Consider the following 21845-nt stretch of genomic DNA (forward strand, 5'->3'; position numbering starts at 1 on the left):
TTGTTTTCTTATGCCTTGTTTTGTGAGGTTGCTTAATGTGTTTGCAGATGGTTGCACTGAAACTCAGAGTCCAACCAGAGCATGGTCTGAGCAGGTAGACTAAGGCAAGCCTTGCAGGCTTTAGAAGTCTCAAGTGTTGGGCAGGAGTTGTGGGGTTGGTTTTTTGGGGGGTCTTCTCCTCTCCCTTGTGTTTTCATAGGGAAAAACTGCTCATTCATCAGGCATGTAGATAAAGGGTTTGGATGTTCTGACTTTAGAGGGCTTTAGTCCTTTAAGAACTAAGCTGAGAGGATGTGAATTTCCTTTGGGTAGCTGTTCATTCCTACTTCAAAGCAGTTTAGAAGTGTTAGATGCAAATAAGTCTTGCATGCCTCTGAGTGAAGCGGACATGCTTGGCTACACTTGCAGCTGTGTAGCCCTATGATGTATTTCTAGAAGTTAAGTCCCTTTTTGTTTCTTCTTTATTTAATGGTCAAAATCCTACTCGTGCTGGCGTGCCAAATGGCTGTTGGAATAAATGACACACAGCTCTCTGAACAGCTCATTTATATTGCTTCATGACATCACTCATTGCCAAACAATGGCTGGTGAGGGCTGGAGCAACCCCTGTGCTGCTTAAGGTCTTGAGTAAAAGCAGTTGAAAACAACTTCCTGTTAGAAACTTGCCTAGGTGAAATGGTATTTCAGTTTTGTTCTTGATATAGAGCTGACTAGTGCAATACTATGCAACAGCATGGTCCTTGTTCTAAAATGGAAGGTGAGTGATGTGATCTCAGTTGGGGAATAAACACAGTGGTGCCCAGTGCTGGGTGAGGTGGTTCATAACAGGCCGTCATGAATTCAAAGGCAAAAACTTTCTTTCTTTGAGGGGGACAGAGCCCCAGAATGGGCTGCCAAGAGAGGTGGGAGGGTCTGCATCACTGGAGATATTAAACACCTGTCTGGTTGCAGTCACTTCCACTGTGCTCTGGAGTGATTGCTCAGCCTTTGTATCTGAGCAGTTTGTGATCATAAACCACATCAAAGCAAAGTGTTCTGTGACACTCATGGAGATGAGGCTAAATGTGTGCTTATGCATGCACCTGGCACAATATGTTTATCTGGGGCATCTCTGAGCTATCAAAAAGGGGCATGAAGACCAAATCCAGACTATTCTGAGGGAGGTAAAGTGTTAACACTTCTTTTTTAGGTATTGGAACAGGTTGCCCAGAGATGATGTGGATACGCTGTCCTTGGAGATTTTCAGGGTTAGGCTGAGTCAGGCTATGGGCAACCTGATCTAACTGTAGATGTCTCTTTTTATTGGAGGGGAGTTGGATTAGATGGCCTTTATGAAGGTCCCTTCCAACTCAAATGGTTCTATGGAAGGGGGAAGCTGAGGTTTTCAATCCGTGACCTGCCTTTGCTTAGTGATTCTGGAGTAGCAGGAACATGAACTCTCTTAACATCAAAGTGGTTCTTTCAGTTATCTGGTAGTATACACTTGTTCAGGAGCATGAAGCTGTACCTACCCTTAGCTTCAAAGTGCATTTCATCTTTGGTAAATGAGAACTTCATGGTAGCGTTCACTGTAAAATATTTATTGTGAAATGGTTAACTGGAACCTTAAGGAGAACTTGAGTACATTGCTCCAGGTGCTTCATGTGGTTGGGCAGCTGGACTTGATCATTGTTCTTTTCAGACCCTAAAAGAAATATGTTTTCTTGGCTGGGAATGATGCACCTGAAGTATTAGCAATACATGTGTCTATATATACATACCTATATACAGGAGGGATGAGAGCCTAACCAAATCGCTCCCGCTAGCAATACACTTCAACAGCAGAATGTGGGAGGAGAGTGAAAACGTGCCTGTAAGGACTGCATGAAGACACCCGCTGCCTATAAGTTTGTTGTCACTTTCCTCTTCACTCTGTGCTAGTGAAGCAGGGTGTTATTTTGTGATGGATGAGGTGATATCCCCACCATCTTCTTGGACAGAGAAGTCAACCTCACAGACTCCTTTTATTCCTGTCTTGAGAGAATACTGTGAAGTCTCTTTAGTTATTGTGTGATCAGAACTGCCAAAGGTCTTGCCTCTGCTTTTCCTTGCAGGACAGCTGTTTTCCAAGATAGCCAGACTCAAAGCAGTAGTTCGGAAGAAAAACATGAAGACAAAATCATGAGCGTCGGCAGAAGTTTTGCACTGGCCAAGCTCTCTGGAGGGACCTTGAAGAGCCCAGTTAATTCTAGTTGGTTGCATTGGGTTGTTTCCATCTCCCCATAGAATATAGTGTAAAAAAAAGCAACTATGCTTACTACCTGCTCTGCCACTGCAGTGCTATCTCAATGACCAAGCAGCTAGAAAATAACTCCACCCAACGCAACAGCAGCAGCTGGAGCTCTGACAGCAACGGTATGACTTTGTTTTTAAATATGTAAAAAACTAGTCAAGATCGAACCTATTTCTGTATGCCTCTGGCAACTTCTTATTTTTCTCCTCACACATGGATATCATTTAGCTCTGGAGATGCTTCCATCAGCCACCCGCCTTCCTTTCTCTAGAAAAGGCAAAGCGTGCATGAGTTCAACTTGGCCGCAAAGACTTTGTGGTTGTCAGAGATCTCTTGGCGAAGTTCTCTACCAGCAAACTCCCCTGTGGCTGATGTATAGCATTATTCAGCAGTGCCTCATATTAAAATAGACCACAGCTTTGCTGTTGGAGTTTGGAGGTTTCTTTGCAGAGCAGCACCACCTGCAGTGGGGGTGGCTGGCAAAACCTCCCTTAAGCTTCTGCTGCCAAATTCCTGCTGTGTACAAATTCCTGCAGGGCAAGGAAGGAGAAGCAGCCAGGGAAACTGGGATGAACATTTTTAAAGATCTGGAATAAATACATACTTCTCTGATTAGAAAAGCAGATTCAACTGCCCAGTCTAAAGTCAAGCTCGAGACACTTCTTTGTAGGTTCCCAAGCTATGGAGGGTGAAGGTTCATTATCTTCTAGCAAATTTAAATCTCTGCAAAGCAGAAATGTTCTGCTCAAGGAAGTGGGAGGTCTGCTGGAAGCTCACAATGGAACTTTGTTCCTCTCTGAGGGACTAATGAATCAGGATGAAATCACTACATTTATAATGTCATTTAAATGGGATGGCTTATGGAATGATTGCTGGCACCAATCCTATTTCTGTAGAGGACCACAGGTGCTTTTTTGCATGCAGCCCGTACTCTAAGACTGCAATAAACTGTATAAGGGTTTTCACCACTATTAAGAGCCTGTAGTGGTTCATGGAACAGTGTGTTTAGTGGCAAATTCAGACCCTATCCCAACAGCCAAGAAAGCAATACCTTATTGTGGCCTGCTGATTTAAAGTTTTTATTTCTTTCTTACCTTTTTGATGCTAATGGTTCTCTGCAGGTGAATATCCACCCATCTCTCCTTTCCCTCTTCTCTTCCCAGGGACGGTGGCTGGAGCATGTACTCCACATCACTTCCTTGCAAAGTGTTATCACCCAAGGTTGCCTCTCTAGATAGACACTGTGATGCATGATTCATGCCTTTCATGGGTGACTCACCAGCCCCTGGGGTTATTGCACAGTTCCCTGAATGAGTTTAAGGCAGGCAGCTCTCTGCAGTGGTAGAACTGCTGGCCCCTTTCTCCCTCCTGACCCACTGGGAGAGCACCAATCACACCTTTAGCTGTATCCTCAATCCTTTCCTCCCACCTCCTTGTCTTCAGGAATTTGATGAACCCTGTTCGTCTAGCATGAAATACAGACAGTGGATTTCCAAGGGCAACAAGACTTGGTTTCTTTGGCACCAAAAAAGTATAGAAATATTCATAAATTGCCTATCTCTAGAGGCTTCAGAAGGGACCCGCTGTCACACATGCTGCTGCAATGCATTGCTATGATCAGTCTTAGAGGCTGTTTATTGTCCCAGGGCCGATCCCAGTGTCAAAAGGATGAGAAGCCAAATAGTCTTTATAGCTGCCATCAATCAGTTTGTCTGCGTTGTTTTTGGCAAACCAGCAGTCAACTTGCTGCTGGCCATTGTAGATCCTCCTTTGCTTCCACACAACAGGAACAAGCCGGCCCTTCACTTTCAGAGTGTTTGTAAAGTTTGGCTGTAATGCTTCGGTTTGGTTTTGGCCAACTTGCTGTTGGTTTATGTTTAAAGATTCCCGAAGAAGTTTAACTTCGTGGCTCAAGAACTGACCTGCAATGCAATATAAAACACATCCCTTTAATGATTGTTTTGTGCCTATGTATAAGTCATTCTTTAAATATGTTATATTTTGAGAGTTCTCAGAGTTGCTTACAGCTTCTCTGCAATACCAGGATGAGTCTAGGTCCTGAGATTCTTTATTGAAACTTGTTAAGACAGTGATTCGAGTAAGACCTTATTTCTCATCCATGTGTCAAGATACACTGACTAAAGAGCTAGCGAGATGCTAAAGAGCTAAAAGAGCTTTTTGAGGTGCTAGTGGTAAGTTCCACCCTGTAGGCCATGGTTATTAGAGGATGATAGCTTATATAAAGCCCATCAGCAAGTGGAAAGACTATCTAGGCTTATAACCCCAAGTTCTCCTCTCTAAACTTCTTAAGGTCTTTTAGGCAGATGCAAGGGGCCTTAATCCAAAACTCCACACTTGAAGGATCATCTCCTGCTTGGCCTGAGAATGCCTGAACGTCATGGAAACTATGACTTCGGCCTTAGTTCTGCATATGTGTATGTCCATAAACATCACTTCTAGTCATCCAAAAGAGCCTAACTGTCCAGACATTCTCTGAACCTTCCTAAAGCCCAGGTGCTCTCAGCATGTGGGGATGGTTCATATTAAAGCATCTGAAAGAAAAGGGTTACAGGAAATACTAATATTGCTTGATCTCGATCAGGCTCAAATGTAAAAGTCAGACCTTCTGTACATATGGAAGCATAGAACTTGAAGGCTGTAAGCCAATGTTCTCTGGCAATGCACTAACTCTGTGGCCAGAGCTCTCTTTCGGGATCTGCAAGACCTCAGCTGACTCTCCTTTCTGCTTAGAGAGAGTCAGATCCAGCTCTGTTACATTCCTGAGAGCACGTAGCTGCTGATCTATTCTAATTTTGGACTGTTATTGAAGAACATTTTATTGATGCCTTATTAGGGGTTCTTGTGAAATACTTGCATTCTCTCTCTGTATTATTTATCTCTGGAAGCTTCTAGTATGTGTATTAAAATGACAGCTGCATTAAACCATCATTAAAATAGTGGTAATGGCTAGGTAACACAAGCACAGACATAGCTGGGATAGTGAGAGAGAGCTCATACAAAGCAAGATGGGAGAGGAGCTGGGAATGCTGGCAACAGAAGTCATTTAAAAAGGAAGTAGAAGTTACACCTGGTAACTTCACCTCCACATACCCTTTTCATCACCTCGTGTTTCTGTCCTTTAAAATTGTTTGGATGGATCATTTTTTCTGTGGTTTACAGCTCTGAACTTGAGAACCTATTACTTACCCAGTAACCCGTGCGAGTCAGAAGAGAGACCTTTACTGTTGGAGATGTAGAACCCCAGATGATCCTTCTGATATGGGGCTGGCTTCTTGTAGCGGTGGATGAGGATGACGAAGCTGATTGTGTCTCGAATTGTCACAGTGATGTTGGAATTGGCAGAGATGGACACCTCCAGGCTGCTGCTCCTGACAACAGCATTCCGGTCACAGGACAAAATAAGTCTTTCCCCATCATCCAGGATAATTCTGGTGGGTGTGATTTCCAGGTAAGATCTCTCTGGCTTATTGCTGAGGATAGTGATTGTGTTGAAGTAAGTCCGATGTTTCTTGTGGCCATTGGGTGGTGCAGGAGCTCCAATTAATTGTCCATTCACAGTTACACCTTGCAGGAATAGAACCAGTAAGTGAAAACTGGAACCAAGAACAGCCCTATTGTCTCTAAGATAGGAGCTTTGCAACCAACCCCATGCAGATTTACCACCTCATGCTTGAATTATTTCACTAATCAGTATTCAAAACAGTTCTATCAGTGTATTACAAATTGATAAACTTACATACAGTACCTAAACTTACCCAAGCTAAGAAATACTGCCTTGCTTGGGAGGCAAGTGGCCTTAGCCCATTTAGTCCCAACCATGTGTACATAATACCCAGGATAGGATATGCTTCTTGGCCTAGCCTCTTCCTAAGCTCTATCCAACTTCAGGACAACTTATAATCAGGATTATATACATGGGGTTTTTTGGAGCTCTATAAGAGAAATATTTACCTTGCTGACTACTATTACTCCACCAGCCATGGTATGACTTAACTAAACTATTTATTTGTTGCTAAGATTTGCGCAAACACAGGTCAGACACTGATCCTAGAGAAGTAAGGCAAGCTGCTGGCAGGACTGTTTTTCCTCAAATCACCAGCTGGCATAGAGAATGAACGTCTTCCAGGAACAGGACCTGAATGTATCCAAGAGTTGCTGTATCAGAGGATCTCGTGGCAGTTCATGTTTTAGACTGATGTCCCTCATTGTCTAACTCTTAAGAACCTGTAACCTGGGTAGCTGCAGAGTAATGTCTACTACATTGGCCACAACACTGAAGATGGAGTAGGACCCACTGAGGAAATAGCCTGAACTACGACAGTGTGATGTGCTAAACCTTTTCAGCTGCCAATGCAAGAAAACCAGGCTCTCTTTGTGAGGCTGCAGAGGAGTACCCTGAACCTGCACTCTGGGTTATTTTCAGTTTTACCAGCAGTGTCCTTCCAGCTTCCCTCAGATTTGACCCAAAAGAAACACTTTCAGGGAGTTCAAGATGCAGATCCCACTGAGCCAACTGAAGCCTTGAGGTCCAAAGAAAGATTCCCAATCATTTTAATTACCTTTGTGACTTCCTGCCTGTAAAAAGTGGCTTATTTCCCACAGGTCTTTGCACAGCTACTATATAGAATTGTGGAATAGTTGAAAGGGGCCATTAAAGATCATCTAGTCCAACTCTCCTGCAGTGAACAGGGAACAGCAAGGGAAGAAGCTTGTGGCTAATCCAGCCTAGACCCAAAACATCAACACACAGGTGAAATTTCTCTACCCCTCATCATTCCTGAGGGATTCTATTATTTCTGTCTTCACAGACTCAAGAGGCGAGTTCTTCAGAATCCACTTTCCTTAAACTCATTCTGCATTTCAGCCATGGAATCACTCAAGTAGTAGCACATATGTAGTCTGTGAAAGAAATCTAGGGGAAACACTGCCAGGATCTGGATTTTATTTACTAAGACAGGCATGAATACAGAAATATGGAGGGTAGACCACAGAAAATAATTCTTGTGCCTTTATTGCTGGAGTTGTTTATCTCCTTTGTAAAACAAGTGTGTGAGTTATCCCTGGTTTTGACGCCTCCTGCCTCCCACCATTTTCCTGCTTAGGACATAATCTGCTTATTAGCTGCCTTACTTAGAATTCCAGATCAGATCAGACCACAGTTTGGGCCTCTGGTTATCAGACTGGCTCGTGCAAAATAGATCCTGAATTGTAGGGGTTTTCGCAAGGCTATGATGACTTAGTAAGCAGCTGGGTAGTCCCTTTGCTGAAAAAGCCTCACTGCTTGGTTGTGTGGATACTTCACTCTGTCCTGGAGTAATCAATCTGCGCTGTAAGTAGGGAATGAAGTTCCAGTATACAAGGAATCTTGATGAGTCTATGCTGCTAAATCTTTCATTTGCATGTTGTGACCTTGTAACTAGAGCGCTAGTGACGCTGTACTATCAAAGAAATGCATTGCTTCTGAACCAAATAGGTGAATCCCCTGTGGGATCTCTTAGCGTTTGAGCATTAAAATGCCTGTGGCTGTTTACTCAGCTGTGCCTCTTCTGCTTGTTCTAGTACTGGTTAAGTACAACTCCCAGCCCACACTGGATTTTCCTCAGCAGGACCTGAGCTATCTAGTCTAGCTGGACTGAAGTAACATGCACACTTGAGAGGGTCTTGGGTGTTTTGTACATGATTGCCACTCCCTTGCTTCTAGTCAATGAAGACCTTAACTTCCTTAACTGCTCACCAGATTCCTTATGATCAGAGACCAGTCGAAGAATGTCTCCCGGTTCTCCATCAATATTGAAGCAGACAGAGAACTTGCTGGAGGGAAAATCAATGACAAAGTGAGGGTCTCCATCCGCTGGGAAGACATGAAATGGAGACAAATGTGAGAGACATAAACAAAACTCCGGCGTTTAAGAATACAACAAAATTGCTTTTCAAATACTGTTTTTTCCTGGGTAATTTTTTTCTTTTCTTTTTTTTTCTTTTTTTTTTTCTTTTTTTCTTTTTTTTCTTTTTCCCAAGGCCTGCTTGTTGTTTTTAGACATTTTGCCAGGAAACACCCCAAGCTTTGCTTTGTTTTTCACAAAGATTGTTTTGTTTTTCTCACAGAAGGCATTGTATTTTCAATGAAAAATTGAAACCCAAAGTAGTCCAGGAGAAAATTGAGGTGTTTTCTTCCTGATATACTATTTCTTATGGGATTTACCATGCAAGTTTCTAATATTCCTGTTTTTCATAGTCTGTTCATGGGCAATATTCCTGACACCATATATAAATATATCCTCTAACCAAAGATTTCTGCATGGTCACACATCAGTGACAGCATGACATCAGTGGGAGCACTCAACCTTCCTAGCCAAGATCAGATTGGAGCCATCAATAGCAGATTTTAGACAATTCCATGACTTTATTTAAAAAAAAATAAAAGTAATCCTTTACCAGCCATCAGGTACCAGGTAGGTGGGGTAATAAGACAAGCCAAAACCCTACTTTGTAAGGTAAATATGATCTTATCCACTGAAATTCAATTCTAAATTACTGATCTGGGCTTATTCTTCAGCATTTAATTATGACAAGAATGTAAAGCAGAGCTACAGAAGCAACGGGAAAATAGTAGAACAAATAGAATTTTCACTTTTTTTTCTTCTCCAACAACATTGTCATGTTTCAACAATATTAGGTTGTAAATATTTAACATTTTTTGACCAGTACTATTACAGAGGGAGAACACACTTCCCATTCACTAACTTACAGTATTTTCAAACACAAGGATCAACTACTGCAGAACAACTACCTTGCTGTGTTTTCCAACACTTATCCTCATTCTTGATGCCCTTTGTTTTTTACTTTTGTTTTCATTTTCCTCCCTACTCTGCAGGCTAGTAAATTGGATATTGGCTGGTTTAATTGGGATGGTTACACTGTAGGGGTATGCAATTGTAGTTTCTATAAATCAACTGCTGTTACTGTGGATTACAAAGATCAGGAAAACTGGCACTGACCTGAAGTTTTGGAGATTTTAATTCTTTGCTTATCTTGTTGCCTGCGTATACCTGGGAATGAGGAGAGAAGACTGTTACTGAGCAGCAGAAAAAGCAATAGCATACTAAAGCTCCCAAAAATTTACTCAAAGAAATTATGGGACATATTACTGTAACTACTTTAAGCTTCATTCAGAACACCAGATTTTCTTTTGTAGTTTCTAAACAGCAGTATGTGCTTCCATGAGGTGAGCTGGGTCTAAAAGGTCTTGCTCAAGGTTGCCCAGCCCACCATTAACAAAATCAATATGAAAACCACAGTTTTTTGTTAACCAGTTTTCTGTTTACCACTCTTCAATTGTCTAGATCACCGCTGTTACCGAAGTCAGTCATGAGAGATTAACCATGTGAAAAAAAAACCCTCTTACCAGCACATGGTTACTTTCACCTCATACCTGGTGGTGCCTTGTGTCCTTGCAGGCTCTGCAACTTTTCACCAATGCCATCAGTAGAAGGGCTGATAAGCTCCTCGTGAGGTGGTTCTGAATGGAGCCCAGCCTCTCTCATCTTCAGATAGGTGAAGGGAGTTACAAAATTGTAAGCCAGGGCCATTGACTTTCCTTTCTCTGTCAAATATTCTCTCTCCTGATTGTCATTACTCTTTAGCCGAGAGTTAAGCAGTTCCTTGATGGTGAGGTAACTCCATGCCCTCTCAATGTAATTTTGATCACCTCTGCCATCTTCCAGACCAGGGACAGCTCTGATGTCATTCGTGCTTGGCAAGTCAATAGCCACATCTGTTTTGAGAAGGATGTATTTCTTGGAGTTGCTAGCAGTCACCTCCACGTGGAGGCTATCTGAGGTGCGGTTGATAAGTTTGCCAGCTATTATAATTTCAGAGCCATTGAAGTAATTGGGGAAGAAGTTCTGAGTGACTTGCTCCACATCGCCTTCAGGGTAATCAATACGGATGTCAGAGAGGACGGGTGTTCCTATCTCATCATAGAATCTGAAATAAAGATACATTTTTCACTGCAAGTTCTGCATGTGACTATATGCATACGCTTTTGCACTTACTTATACATGGCCAAGAATACAGGCAGACTAACACATCTCCCAAGACTTTCAGGAACAGTTAGAGCTACCAGACCCCAAATTTAACCATCCCAGCACAATCTGGCACCTAATTTCTTCTACAATTCAAGAGCTCCACAAGGAGATAGCTTTGTCCACTTACATATGCTTATTAAAAATAATTCTTGGTTTCTCAGGCTCACAGAAAGCACCACATTTATCTCAAAACATACAAAGAAAACACGCTGTTACCTGTAGCTTTCTAGTGGTACTATGTGTGTTATTCCAGAGCCAGAAATGATAAGAAGTTGGGCCTCCAGAGCTGTAGGGGCTCCCAAACTTCTGTATTACTGGAAAGAGCCCTAGTTACTACAGTTTAGAGTGATCAGTGTGGGAGAAGCAGGAATACTATTCTAGAATCATAGAATCATAGAATCATAGAATCCTTATAGTTGGAAGGGACCCTTAAAGGCCATCCAGTCCAACAACTCCTCTGCAATGAACAGGGAAATCACAGCTGGATCAGGTTGCCCAGGGCCTGATCCAGCATCACCTTGAAAGACTCCAGGAATGCAGCATCAACCACATCTCTGGGCAACATGTTCCAGTGCCTCACCACCTTCACTGTAGAAGACTTTTTCCTTGTATCCAACCTAAATCTACCCTCATTAATCATGAAGCCATTTCCCCTTGTTCTATCACCACAGAACCCGTTAAAGAGTCAGTCATCTTCTGGGGAGCCAAAGGAAAATATTTCAAAGGACTGTAGGAATCTTAGGCATTAAATAAAGGAGGCCTGGATATCCATGCTACCTTATTGTTAATTTTCTTTTGGAGCAAGCAATGGCCTCCATGCAACCAGAGAGTTTAATCCTATAATGCTTTGTTAATGCGTCCTACCCCACTTCTAAGAATACTCTGTGTTATACAGGCCAGAAAGCTTTTACAAGGGGTCAAGACCTGGGTTTACAGTACTGTGTTTTTCCTGCAGCACTCTTCCCAGGCTGCTCCAAGAATGCTACATTTCTTATTTAAATGTTAGCCTCCACATCTCTTGACAAATTATTTCAGCCTGATTTTGTAAACAAACAAGGAGCTGGCTTCAGTCCTCCTTTAGCTTAGTTTAGCATTTATATTTCACATCTGCTCATACAGATTGTTGGAAGGCTGACTTGCACTTTATATTTTATTCTCTCTCAATACAAACCCAAAGCCTAAATCAGTTGGCTTTCTTTTAAAGTCTCTCTGAACAATCAGTGTCTTCACTGTGGATGCCCTGACACATTTTAAAACATGACTGAAGTAAGTCTTAAAACATGCTGCAAAATAGCTCCTAAAGTATAAAAAAAAAAAATGGTGGAGTGAAGGATACAACCAATCTGATAATACAGTGCGAGGAAGTAGCTGCATGAAAATACAAGCCAACAAAATAAGAGCACAAAGATCAGAAATGACATTGTTACCCACATAGATTTCCTTTCCACCAGTGATTTGAATTGGCCTCCAGTAAATAATTCAACTTTTTCTTATAAATTTGGCACCAAATGGGTTTGCCATCACAGAGCTTGATAAACAGTGAGCTGTTTATCAGATGGAGGTGTCTGAACAAGTACTTGCTATGCTGGATTTCTGCAGCCCAGTCAGTCAGCAGATCCTTCATTTGCCAGGGAATGCCACTTGCTATCCAAAATACATGTTTGGAGAAGCAAATGACATGGGTGGAGTGGCAGATGGGTCTACATTGCCTGATGTTTCAGACAAATCTATGGTACCTTTGTGCAATTCCCCACTAGGGTCTTCCCTTGAACTACAACTAATGACACAAGAGAAACATGATCTTTAATCCTCCTAAATGTTGAGGATTACAAGAAACCTGTTGGGAGTTTCTGTTACAAAGAAAAATGAGGGAATTAAATGACTACATGATCACATCAAGAATGACCCTTATGTTTTTTGTTTTGATTTCAAAGCAGTATATTCTGGAGTTTGGGCATGAGGTCAGCTTTTTTAAAATATAAAGAAATAATTTTCTACCCCAAATTAGTATCTCCATTCCTAAGCCCCTCTATGCTGTTCATGTTGACAATGTAAAGTGATGAATGCATCCTTTTCTCCCTCTATCCACATGGGGAGAGATTGCACTTGTCTTTTGTCTCTCCAGGTTTATATGTCTAAAAGAGTGTTCTAAATAAAGGGAACATTCTATGGGGCTAGAAAACTTCAGTACACTTCACAGTTTCTTCTAGGAAGAAAACAATTTCTGGATACAAAGAAACTTGCAATCTCAGTTTCTAAGTATACTCTGTGTCTTTTATCCAGAGTTGAGCCTCAGACAAATTCCTGTCTCTTGCTATGTCTCCTTAGAGGATTTCCCTCCCATAATGCCCATAGAAACTGATGCAGATATCATTGAATCATAGAATCATTTGAGTTGGAAGGGACCTTTAAAAATCATCCAGTCCAACTCCTCTGCACTGAACAGGGACACCTACAGCTAGATCAGAGTGCTCAGACCCTGGTGCAGCCTGTCTCCAGGGATGAGGCATCCACCATCTCTCTTGGCAAAGTATTCCACTACCTCACCACCCTATCATACAAAAACTTCTTCCTTATATCCAATCTGAATCTCTCCTCTTTTAATTTGAAACCATTTCCCCTTGTTCTGTCACAGCAGACATTGCTAAAGAATCTGTCCCTTTCTTTCTTGTAGCCTCCCTTTAGATGCTGAAAGGTTGCCCCAGAACCCCATCTGGTCCAGGCTGAACAGCCCCAACTCTCAACCTGTTATCACAGGGGAGCTGTTCCATCCCTTGGATCATCATGAAGGACAGATAAAACAGAACAAACCCTTTCAGGTGGCTGGCTGCATCTTCATCCTCCTGGAAATGCCTCACCATGCCACAGTTCTCCAGTGCCATCCTCTCCAGCAGCTTGTAGTCCACATCGTTGCCAATGCCAATGGTGAAGAGGCAGAATTTATCACGGATGGCATCCTTGGTGTTGCTGAGGATTTTGGATGACTGTGTTTCCCCAACAGTGGGCCGCCCATCCGTGAGGAAGATGATCAGAGAGACGCTTCTGGCATCAATGTTGTTCTGAGCAATGTAATCATTTAACAGCTTTGCACCCGTCTGGAGAGCACTATTAATATTAGTCCCTAGGAAGGCACAAAAAAAGATCAGCTCATTTCACCTTCTAAGGGCAGTGTGAATAATTTCCCTATGCTCCCTTTAGTAGAATGGGAGCATCTCTGTTCATCAGGATGCTACTTTTTTCTGCACAAGGATGCTCTAGCTCTTTAGCTCTGTTAACACCACTTTGGATAATCTACTTACACTCTTATGAATTAATTTACAAATTGCAGCTTATTATGTGAAACTGTTGAATCCTTGAATACCTCAATGTACAACAATTGATCAGCTATGGTAAGCAGAGCCACAGTACATACTGTACCCTGCCAGTGCATACAGAAAACAGTTAAATTTGATTATGGGTCTCTCCCAGATGGTATCTGAACTAGGAAAACAAGTTTGTCTGAAGGGCACAGGATTTGGAGAGACAGAGAAAAACCCTTCAGATGGGAACACAAAACAAGTGGTCAGTTCAACTCTTCAAATGTGAGCGATGCTCATAGTTTAAAAAGAAGATAAATGGCTTTGTTAGTTAAGAAGTGTACTGTCACCAAATACACCAAAAAGTGGAGAGAAAATAAATGAGAGTGTACAGGTACATTAAAAGAACAGCTGTGAAAAGAATTTGAGCCTAATGCATGTTCAGAAAAAAAAAGGGAAGAGTTTTATTTCAAATGCAACCTCAGAGCTATAGAGGACTGCATTTTTCCACACGCATGAATACTTTGCCATAATATTTTGTTCCTACTTCTCTGGAGTGTGAGTATGACAACAGTGTAAGCACAGTACATGCTTTGTGTCTTTGATCTGTGAGCCAAAGTGTATTCACGTTCACAGGAAGATATTCAAGCCACAAGCATATTTATAAGGAAAATGCAGAGTTAGCCAAAACTGAAGTACTGCTGGCCTGCGGTTGGACTATTGCTGCACGTTCCTGTTGAACCTCAGAGTTAATCATTTCCTTTTGCTTTTGTTCTCTGTTAGGTTCACGGGCAAACTCAGCTGTCCCTGCACTTTGGCATTTCAGTAGTAGAAAGCTTTGTACTCTGAATTTAGTTCCACTATTGGTAATTGTTTAACTGGGCAGGTCCCTTGAACACTTCCTAAACTCTTTCCCTCTTAATACAAACAGTGTGGCCAACCATCCTGTTTTCTGTGTTTTTCCATCTAGAGCGTTTCCTTTGCTAGGAGTGGTCACTGCTCAAGGGCAACTATAGGAAGACCCCATTCGACCTTCAGCCAGATGTGATCTTTTACATGAAGAACATAAGTCATTTTGCATCTCTTTGTCTACCTGCAGAGTCCTCAGCCAGCACTTTCTCTCAGAGAGTGGTCAGGCACTGGAATGGCTGCCCAGGGAGGTGGTGGAGTCGCTGTCCCTGGCAGTGTTCAAGGTATCTGGATGAGGAGCTAGGAGATATGGTTTTGTGGTTTGTTGTAGCTATGGTAATGGGAGGATGGTTGTACTAGATGATCTTGTAGGTCCTTTCCAACCTTGTGATTCTATGATTCTATGATGGGCACAGCTGCCAAAGCATTCTTGATTATAAACCTCAATATGTTTCATAGATTCTTAACGTAGTTTGGGTTGGAAGGGAACTTAAAGATCAACTAGTTCCAACCTCCCTGCCATGGGCAGGATTGCCACCCATCAGCTCAGGCTGCCCAGGACTCCATCCAACCTGGACTTTGCACCTCCAGGGATGGGGCACCCTCAGCTTCTCTTGGCAGCCTGTGCCAGTGCCTTACCACCGTCTGAATAAAATATTTCCTCCTAATATCTAATCTAAATCTCTCCTCTTCTAGTTTAAAACCATTCCCCCTCATCCTATTACTATTAGACTGTATGAAAAGTTGGTCTCCTTCCTGTTTGTAAGCTCCTTTCATGTGCTGGAACCGAATTCTGAATAGCAATATTAATCTCATTCCTACCTCCAGTAGGTGACATGTTATGAATGTACTTTTTGGCATCTCTTATGTTATTTGGGGTAACTGGCACCAGCCGATCCTGTTGCCAGACCTTTATTCGGTTGGAAAAGCCAATGATATTGAAGTGGTCTTCAGGCCTTAGGTCCTGGAGGATTGTGAAGAGAGCTTCTTTGGTCTGAAAATAGAAGAGAAAGAAGATCAGTAGGTTCAATGGCCAGTGCTCGAGCAGACAAGAATCAATTCCGAAGACGTTTACGATCATACAGATGTTTCTCTGTTACCAGTTTGGATCATGAAGATATGTCCCTGGAATAATGGATACTGGATAATGTTAAGTAATATCAAAAGACTTCTAGATTTCTTCTAAAGCCTCCAAGACTTGAATTAAGCTGTAAGTGGCAAATGGCTAAAACGGTTACTTAAAAATTCAAATACCTCCAATTATATCAAGGATGCAAATGCCTTGTTCACAATTTGGGTACTGATTGGCTCCATATTCTCCAATGAATAGTTTTAGCAATTAACAAATGTATAAGCTAATACATTCAAATGAATAAGAAAAAAAAATGAATCCTAACCAATTATTGCTGATTTTACCTGCTAGTCAGTTTGGTCTCAGGTATATTGTTTTTCCAGCAATATGCCAACATCATATAGTTCTGTTGTTTGTCATCCCATGCAAATATAGGCATCCAGACAGAGAAAAGCTGGCATCAAGCTGAGTTTGTAGTGGGAGCAGTTAAGGTTCTTGTGTGATAGAAAAGACAGAGCACTGTGGATTAGCCAATAGGAAGAGTGCAGATGTGTTCAGCCTTCCCACTGTGACCAACTTTGATGTATCATCCAGTCAGCTGTGCCCGCATGGAGACAAACTTCATCTTATTAAGACCAGCTGAGAGAAGATGCTCCCTGTCTGTTCAAATATACCCTGTATTTATATGCAAAACACATGAGAGGAACATGAGGCAACAACTGCAAGCAGGGGGATCAGCAGCTTCTCAGCTCTGCCCATTTTTGGCCATCACTAAGCCTTTGATATTCCAAGGAAAGCTCTGTGAGGAATAATATGGTGGACCCAGTGGCACTTAAAGGTTTCTCCCATGCCTATCAGAAAAATGCATGAAGGATTTGTCCAGAATTAATAGAAAGAACAATCAGTATTTCTGGAAACCAGATGTTTCTAGGCCTGATGTTGCTATGCAAAGACAGTTTGGGAAAGTTCTCAAGGAACTGCTCAAGCTGTGCCATCAGCATCCCTCTGGATTCTGCATGGAAGCTGATGATGCAACTGCAAACAAATTACCCACAACAGAGGAATCTCTAATCCTCCCAACGGTTGACTTGGCTTCCAGCCTGAGGTCCATCTGAAGTTAAAGGAAATATTTCCCTTAGCTTCCAGCATTTTGGAGCCATGTCTGAATTCTTCCCTGCCTGCTTCTGTCCTCCATGTATGCTTTTTTCCCTCTAGGGATTGCAGGACTCATCTTCCTAGTAGGCAAAATTGTCTCCCACATATGAATAAAAGGACAAAGCAGCCATCATACGGTGGAGAAAAGGATGCTTGTGTTTATCACATGATAATGACGGTGGTCTATTCATTTGTCTCTCAAAAACTGGAAACAAAGTAAGCAGGAAGTGATAATGGAGAAGCTTCTATCCTGCATCAGGTCTTCATCTCAGCCTCTGCTGAGGAAAAGTTTGGACAGGATGGGGACAAAATGAGACTATAACAGCTCCTTGCATACAACCCCACAATGTGGACAGGGGAGGGAAAAAGGCCTAGAAAGAATAATTTAGTGGGAAACCCCCCTAATCTCATTAGCCATATTGTAGCTCTGGTTATAATTAACATCACTTGACATTTCCCATTTCAAAAGGTCTTTTTTTGGTTGTTTTCAAATCTGTCAAATTGCACTTTCCTCAGAGGGATTTACTGGGCCCCAAAAGCTCTGTTTTTTTCTGAGAACAAGGCAAGAGGAGGATAATCTTGCTTTGGCCTTGTCATTGAGAGACGGCATCTCACCTCCAGCATGCACAGAAATTTCTTTTGACATTCTTGTCTGCATTCAGCCAAAAGAAAAAGAGCAGCAGCGCAGTCTGTGTGCGTACATCACCAAAGCTAGAACTGCTGAAACGAAGCAGACTTTCCTAGGAAATACAGCATTTCTCCTCCACACCCTCACACAGGATCCAAATGTGGGGCTGGGACCATCATACTCTCTTTCCTTCTTGTCTCTCTTTTCTTTCTCTTTCTCTTTTTTTGGTCACATTTAAGCTTTTTTTCCATGGAATTTGAGTCAGTTTGTACCAGGGAAACATTCTAATGTCTATTAATGCATACAAACAGGCAACCCAGATTCTGGCATCTTGAACACTGTTTGCTTCTTTAACTTCAATTAAAAGCCATTTGATTTCATGTAATATAGATAGACACATATACACAAACTTACTTATACAAGTGTTTATGCACATGGTTTTGCTCCAAAGCAAGGAGAATGTGAATGAGGCCAAACAGTTCATTCTCATGTAGCTTTTACCTCATCCTCAGTAAAAATGAAGGGTGGGATTCAGTGTTCCCAACTCGGTCATCAGAAAGCTGGGCACTTCATCTAATCCCTCTCTAAGGCAGGAGGAGATACCTCCAGAGAATAATTCATCCCATCTGTTTTGGACAGGTTTTAGGATGGGCTGAGTCATGGTCTGGAAGTGCCTGTCCACCAGCACTGCATCCAAGAGGCTGAATAGTGCAGCTATAGTGAAGGTGAAATTTACCTCAAGACCTAATCCTGTCCAGTTCTGAGCACCATGGAGCTAAAAGGGACTGAACTGGCTCTTCATCTCTCCCAGAGTGTTCTGAATTGCCCTGCTCATGCTGTTTGTTTCCATCTCTCCTCATAAAGATCATAGAATCATGGAATGGCTTGGGTTGGAAGGGACCCTTGGGGTTGGAATAGACCTTAAAGATCATCAAGCTGCAATCCCCTGCTGTGGGTAGGGTTGCCACCCACCAAAACAGGCTGCCCAGGGCCTCAACCAGCCTGGCCCTGGACACCCCCAGGGATGAGTCTCCAGATTTATTCTGAAAGCCCTTATAGAGTGGCAACACATGCTTTGCTGGCCATATCCCTCACCCATTAACGCACTGCAAGAGAGACGTGAGTTCCTTTTGGAGGGCTGGATACAGTTCAGGAGTAGTTTGCTGGCAAGCAAATCAAGCTTTTAACAGGGAGAATTTCTTGATGAAATTGCTTGAAATCTTTAAATACATTGCAATGACTGAATGCTCTAGAGGCCCAACCCTTTGCTCCGTTCTCCCCAGCCTCCAAAAGAGGATTTAGAGCTCTTTGTGCAAGGAGCGCCTGGCAGCGGCTTCACTCTGGACACGGCAGCAGGTTTCTTGTTCTGGCCTTGTATGGCCACAGCTGGAATCTCTTCTGTTTCTGAGCAGCCAAGGAGTGGGATTCCCAAGCTGCTCCATGGATGGGGTCTTTGCACTTCCACTCCCCCTGGCCCCAGTGAGTCATTGCACTGAAACGCATACCAAAGACACTCTCGCCTGCAAGGCAGAAAATTAACTATTTCTTCCCTGATGAGGGTCAGATCATTCTGCCACGGCTGAGAAGATGATGCTGATCTCATTCTTTGGATAAGCTGAGCATAGATCCAACCCAATCACAGTGGCGAAGTCCATTTCAAGAGTCCAACATTCTTGTACCAGGTGCTGTAAAGTGTAACACTTTTCCCAAAGTATTTGCCTGGCTAGATGCATATTTGTGAGGAGGACAGAGCAAGGATTAAAGAGGGACTGAAAATAGCAATACTGACCAGTTGGAAAAAAAAAAAAAAGGAAAAAAAAGATCACTTTTAGTCAACCAGGAATTGTTTGTAGTTGTCATCAACATGTTTTGAATCTGTAGCGTTTCCTCTTATTCCCTTCCTCCCCAGCCCCCAATTAGTGTAGATGAAACTGAGCAGAGAGGTGGAGACTGAATTGCCATACCAGTGCATTTGAGTCAAGAAATGGTGATGCTGACTGAGCTGTTAGTACAGCTGGAACCTTGGGCTTGAAACAGCCATATCCAGGGCTATATCTGGTCCAGATCTGGACCAGAAAAATGATAGTGTAAGGCTAGGTGACAGTGTGTAGCTGGAAAATAATCACAGTGAATGTCTGTGCTTTAGAACTGATGAGAACCTGAATATGAGTTCACACTTATGTATGTGCAGGTAATGTCTTCTCAAGTATACAAGATCAAAGATGAGCCAGCTCCCAGCCACCATCCTTTCCACCTCCATTCTGTTAATTGGACATGCAACAAAACTTCTCCTCTTCTGTTTTATTCTTGCTATGGGTTCTTACCCATATTTGGGGTACCATTATTTCTTACCCATTAATTGGGTTCTTACCCATTATTTGGGGCTGAGATGACTCAGGACTGTCACAGGTTGCGCAAAGAAGTTTTAAATGCCCAGTCCCTGGAGACATCCAAGGTCAGGCTGGATGAGCCTCTGAGCAACGTGATCTAGCTGTAGGTGTGCCTGTTCAGTGCAGGGGAGTTGGACTACATGGCCTTTAAAGGTTCCTTCCAACTCAAACGATTCTGGTTCTATGACCCCCAACATCATCAGGGTAGAGAACTCCCAGAGCTACACTCCAGTTCAGTTGCCACTTGTAACCTTCCTATCCAGCCCCTGAGGCTAGCTCCACTTAGCTAAACATTGGTGGAACAGAGTATGGGAAAAGACATTCTCCCTTGGGGCAGCTGAGAGCCTTCGGCCCTTTCTTGGGATAAAGAGCTGCCTCAGAGACATCTGGGATGATGTCAGACCATCTGGGCACCTTTTAGGAGGAATATGAGGCTTGGTGACATTTCTCCCACAGTCTGTTGGTTGTTTGAGGAGCAGGGTAAGGGTGAAGTCTGGCTACCCTGGAAACTTGCAGTTCAAAGGGAGACAATGTATGGTTGTTTGATGCCACAGCACTGACAGGCACTGGCTCTGCGAAGAAGCAAGCACGCAGTTCAAACACCTCATTATAATGCATGTCCCAGGCCCACATATTTAAATTTTCCATTGCCTACGAGCATTTGTAAGTGTTCCATCCCAGTCCTACATCCTCTATGCAAAATCTTATGCCAGCCCATAAAAATCAAAAGACTTTCAGTCCATGCTGAGTGCAATTTGGTACAAATAACATGTGTTTCTGTCACAGCACTAACTCAGACCCTTTTGGAAATGACTTCCAGATGCGGAGAGGGCTCTTCCCAGCACCCAGCAAACCACTGCCTCTAAGCAACACTCAGTCATGCCCTGCATGCCCAAATACAGCTGGCATCTGTCCTCACAATAGCATGACAGTGCAACATCGGAAGCAGCTATAACCCTTTTCCAGATTTCCAGCCAGCACCAGGGAACCACATAGGCTTGAGATCAAGGAGGTTGAAGAACATGGACAGCAAAGAGGAAGGCATTAACTGAGGCTCTCGAGTGTGTCCAGAGAAGGGCAACAAAGCTGTGAAGGGTCTGGAGGACTAAATTTGACAGTAGTATCCTGTATTGAGCTAAAGAGATTACAATTACCTAGGTACCTCTGAGGCCTATCTACCCATTACTTTTGGATCTGGGTGCATCATGACCTTTTTATTGTCCTTCTGGATCTCCTGAGAGAGTCCATATTTGACAAGAAAGCTATGGCACAAGACACAAGCATGAAGGGATTTAGAAAGCCACAGCTCTACCCAGTAACTTGTCTCAGAGTGCAACAGAGAAGGGCTTAGAAACCAGATCTCCTACACTGAGGAGAAAAGCACAAGTAAATATGTCGTTTGGCAATGCACAGTAAGGAAGCACAGGGAAAGAAAACAGATCTGGCCTTCCCCTCCCCAGAATCCTTCATGCTTTTGTTCATAATGTTCCTTTTCCAAGCATGAACAGGCAGCCAATTGAAAGCTCCAATGGTGGCTTTTCCAAGATATTTCTAAAACAGAAAAACTTGATCCATTTGCCTATGGTCTATCAGAGGGACTCATACTGTGAAGTCAGGAAAGGCCAGCATGCAGGATGCATCTGAAGTAGTTCTGTTAAGGCCAGAGAAGGTACTGCAACATACTTGGTCTGGGATCCAGTCTGGAATTCCAATAGCCAAGAGAAAAGCAGTGGGAGCACCACTGTCATTTTATAGGGAGGAGCTGATATGCCAAGTGAGCAAAGTCATTTTGGCAGTCATTCCTACTGAGGTTCAATGCCACTTCTTAGGAGGTTCTGTTTCTTCTATGGACTATTTTCTTTCTGCCTACATAATGCAAATCATGTGCCAGTTGTCAGCAACAAGGATTTCTGAACCACAAATGGGTTTTAACCCAGAAGTGCATCACTGGATTATTTTGCCCTCCTCTGTACCCCTCTTAGGGGAGGACAGTCTGCCCTTTCTTCCTCTGCAGG

The 21845-nt window shown here is 42.8% G+C and overlaps 1 protein-coding gene across 1 annotated transcript in view; it reads right to left on the reverse strand.

Annotated features, from left to right (window-relative positions):
* Positions 1 to 1559: 1559 nt before the first annotated feature.
* Positions 1560 to 21845, reverse strand: part of ITIH5 (inter-alpha-trypsin inhibitor heavy chain 5) — a 42795-nt gene continuing 22509 nt past the window's right edge. Inside the window, exons 8-14 of the mRNA XM_015865927.3 lie at positions 15408 to 15579; positions 13192 to 13501; positions 9726 to 10279; positions 9292 to 9342; positions 8028 to 8144; positions 5480 to 5857; positions 1560 to 4194 (exon numbers count right to left, since the gene is read on the reverse strand). Of these exons, the coding sequence (XP_015721413.2) occupies positions 3896 to 4194; positions 5480 to 5857; positions 8028 to 8144; positions 9292 to 9342; positions 9726 to 10279; positions 13192 to 13501; positions 15408 to 15579 (1881 nt within the window). The 3' untranslated portion in view covers positions 1560 to 3895. The remainder of the gene's footprint in view (positions 4195 to 5479; positions 5858 to 8027; positions 8145 to 9291; positions 9343 to 9725; positions 10280 to 13191; positions 13502 to 15407; positions 15580 to 21845) is intronic.

Source organism: Coturnix japonica, chromosome 1 (assembly GCF_054131305.1).
Source record: "Coturnix japonica strain WE chromosome 1, WE-NBRP24, whole genome shotgun sequence".
In the NCBI taxonomy this organism is placed as follows: Eukaryota; Metazoa; Chordata; class Aves; order Galliformes; family Phasianidae; genus Coturnix; species Coturnix japonica.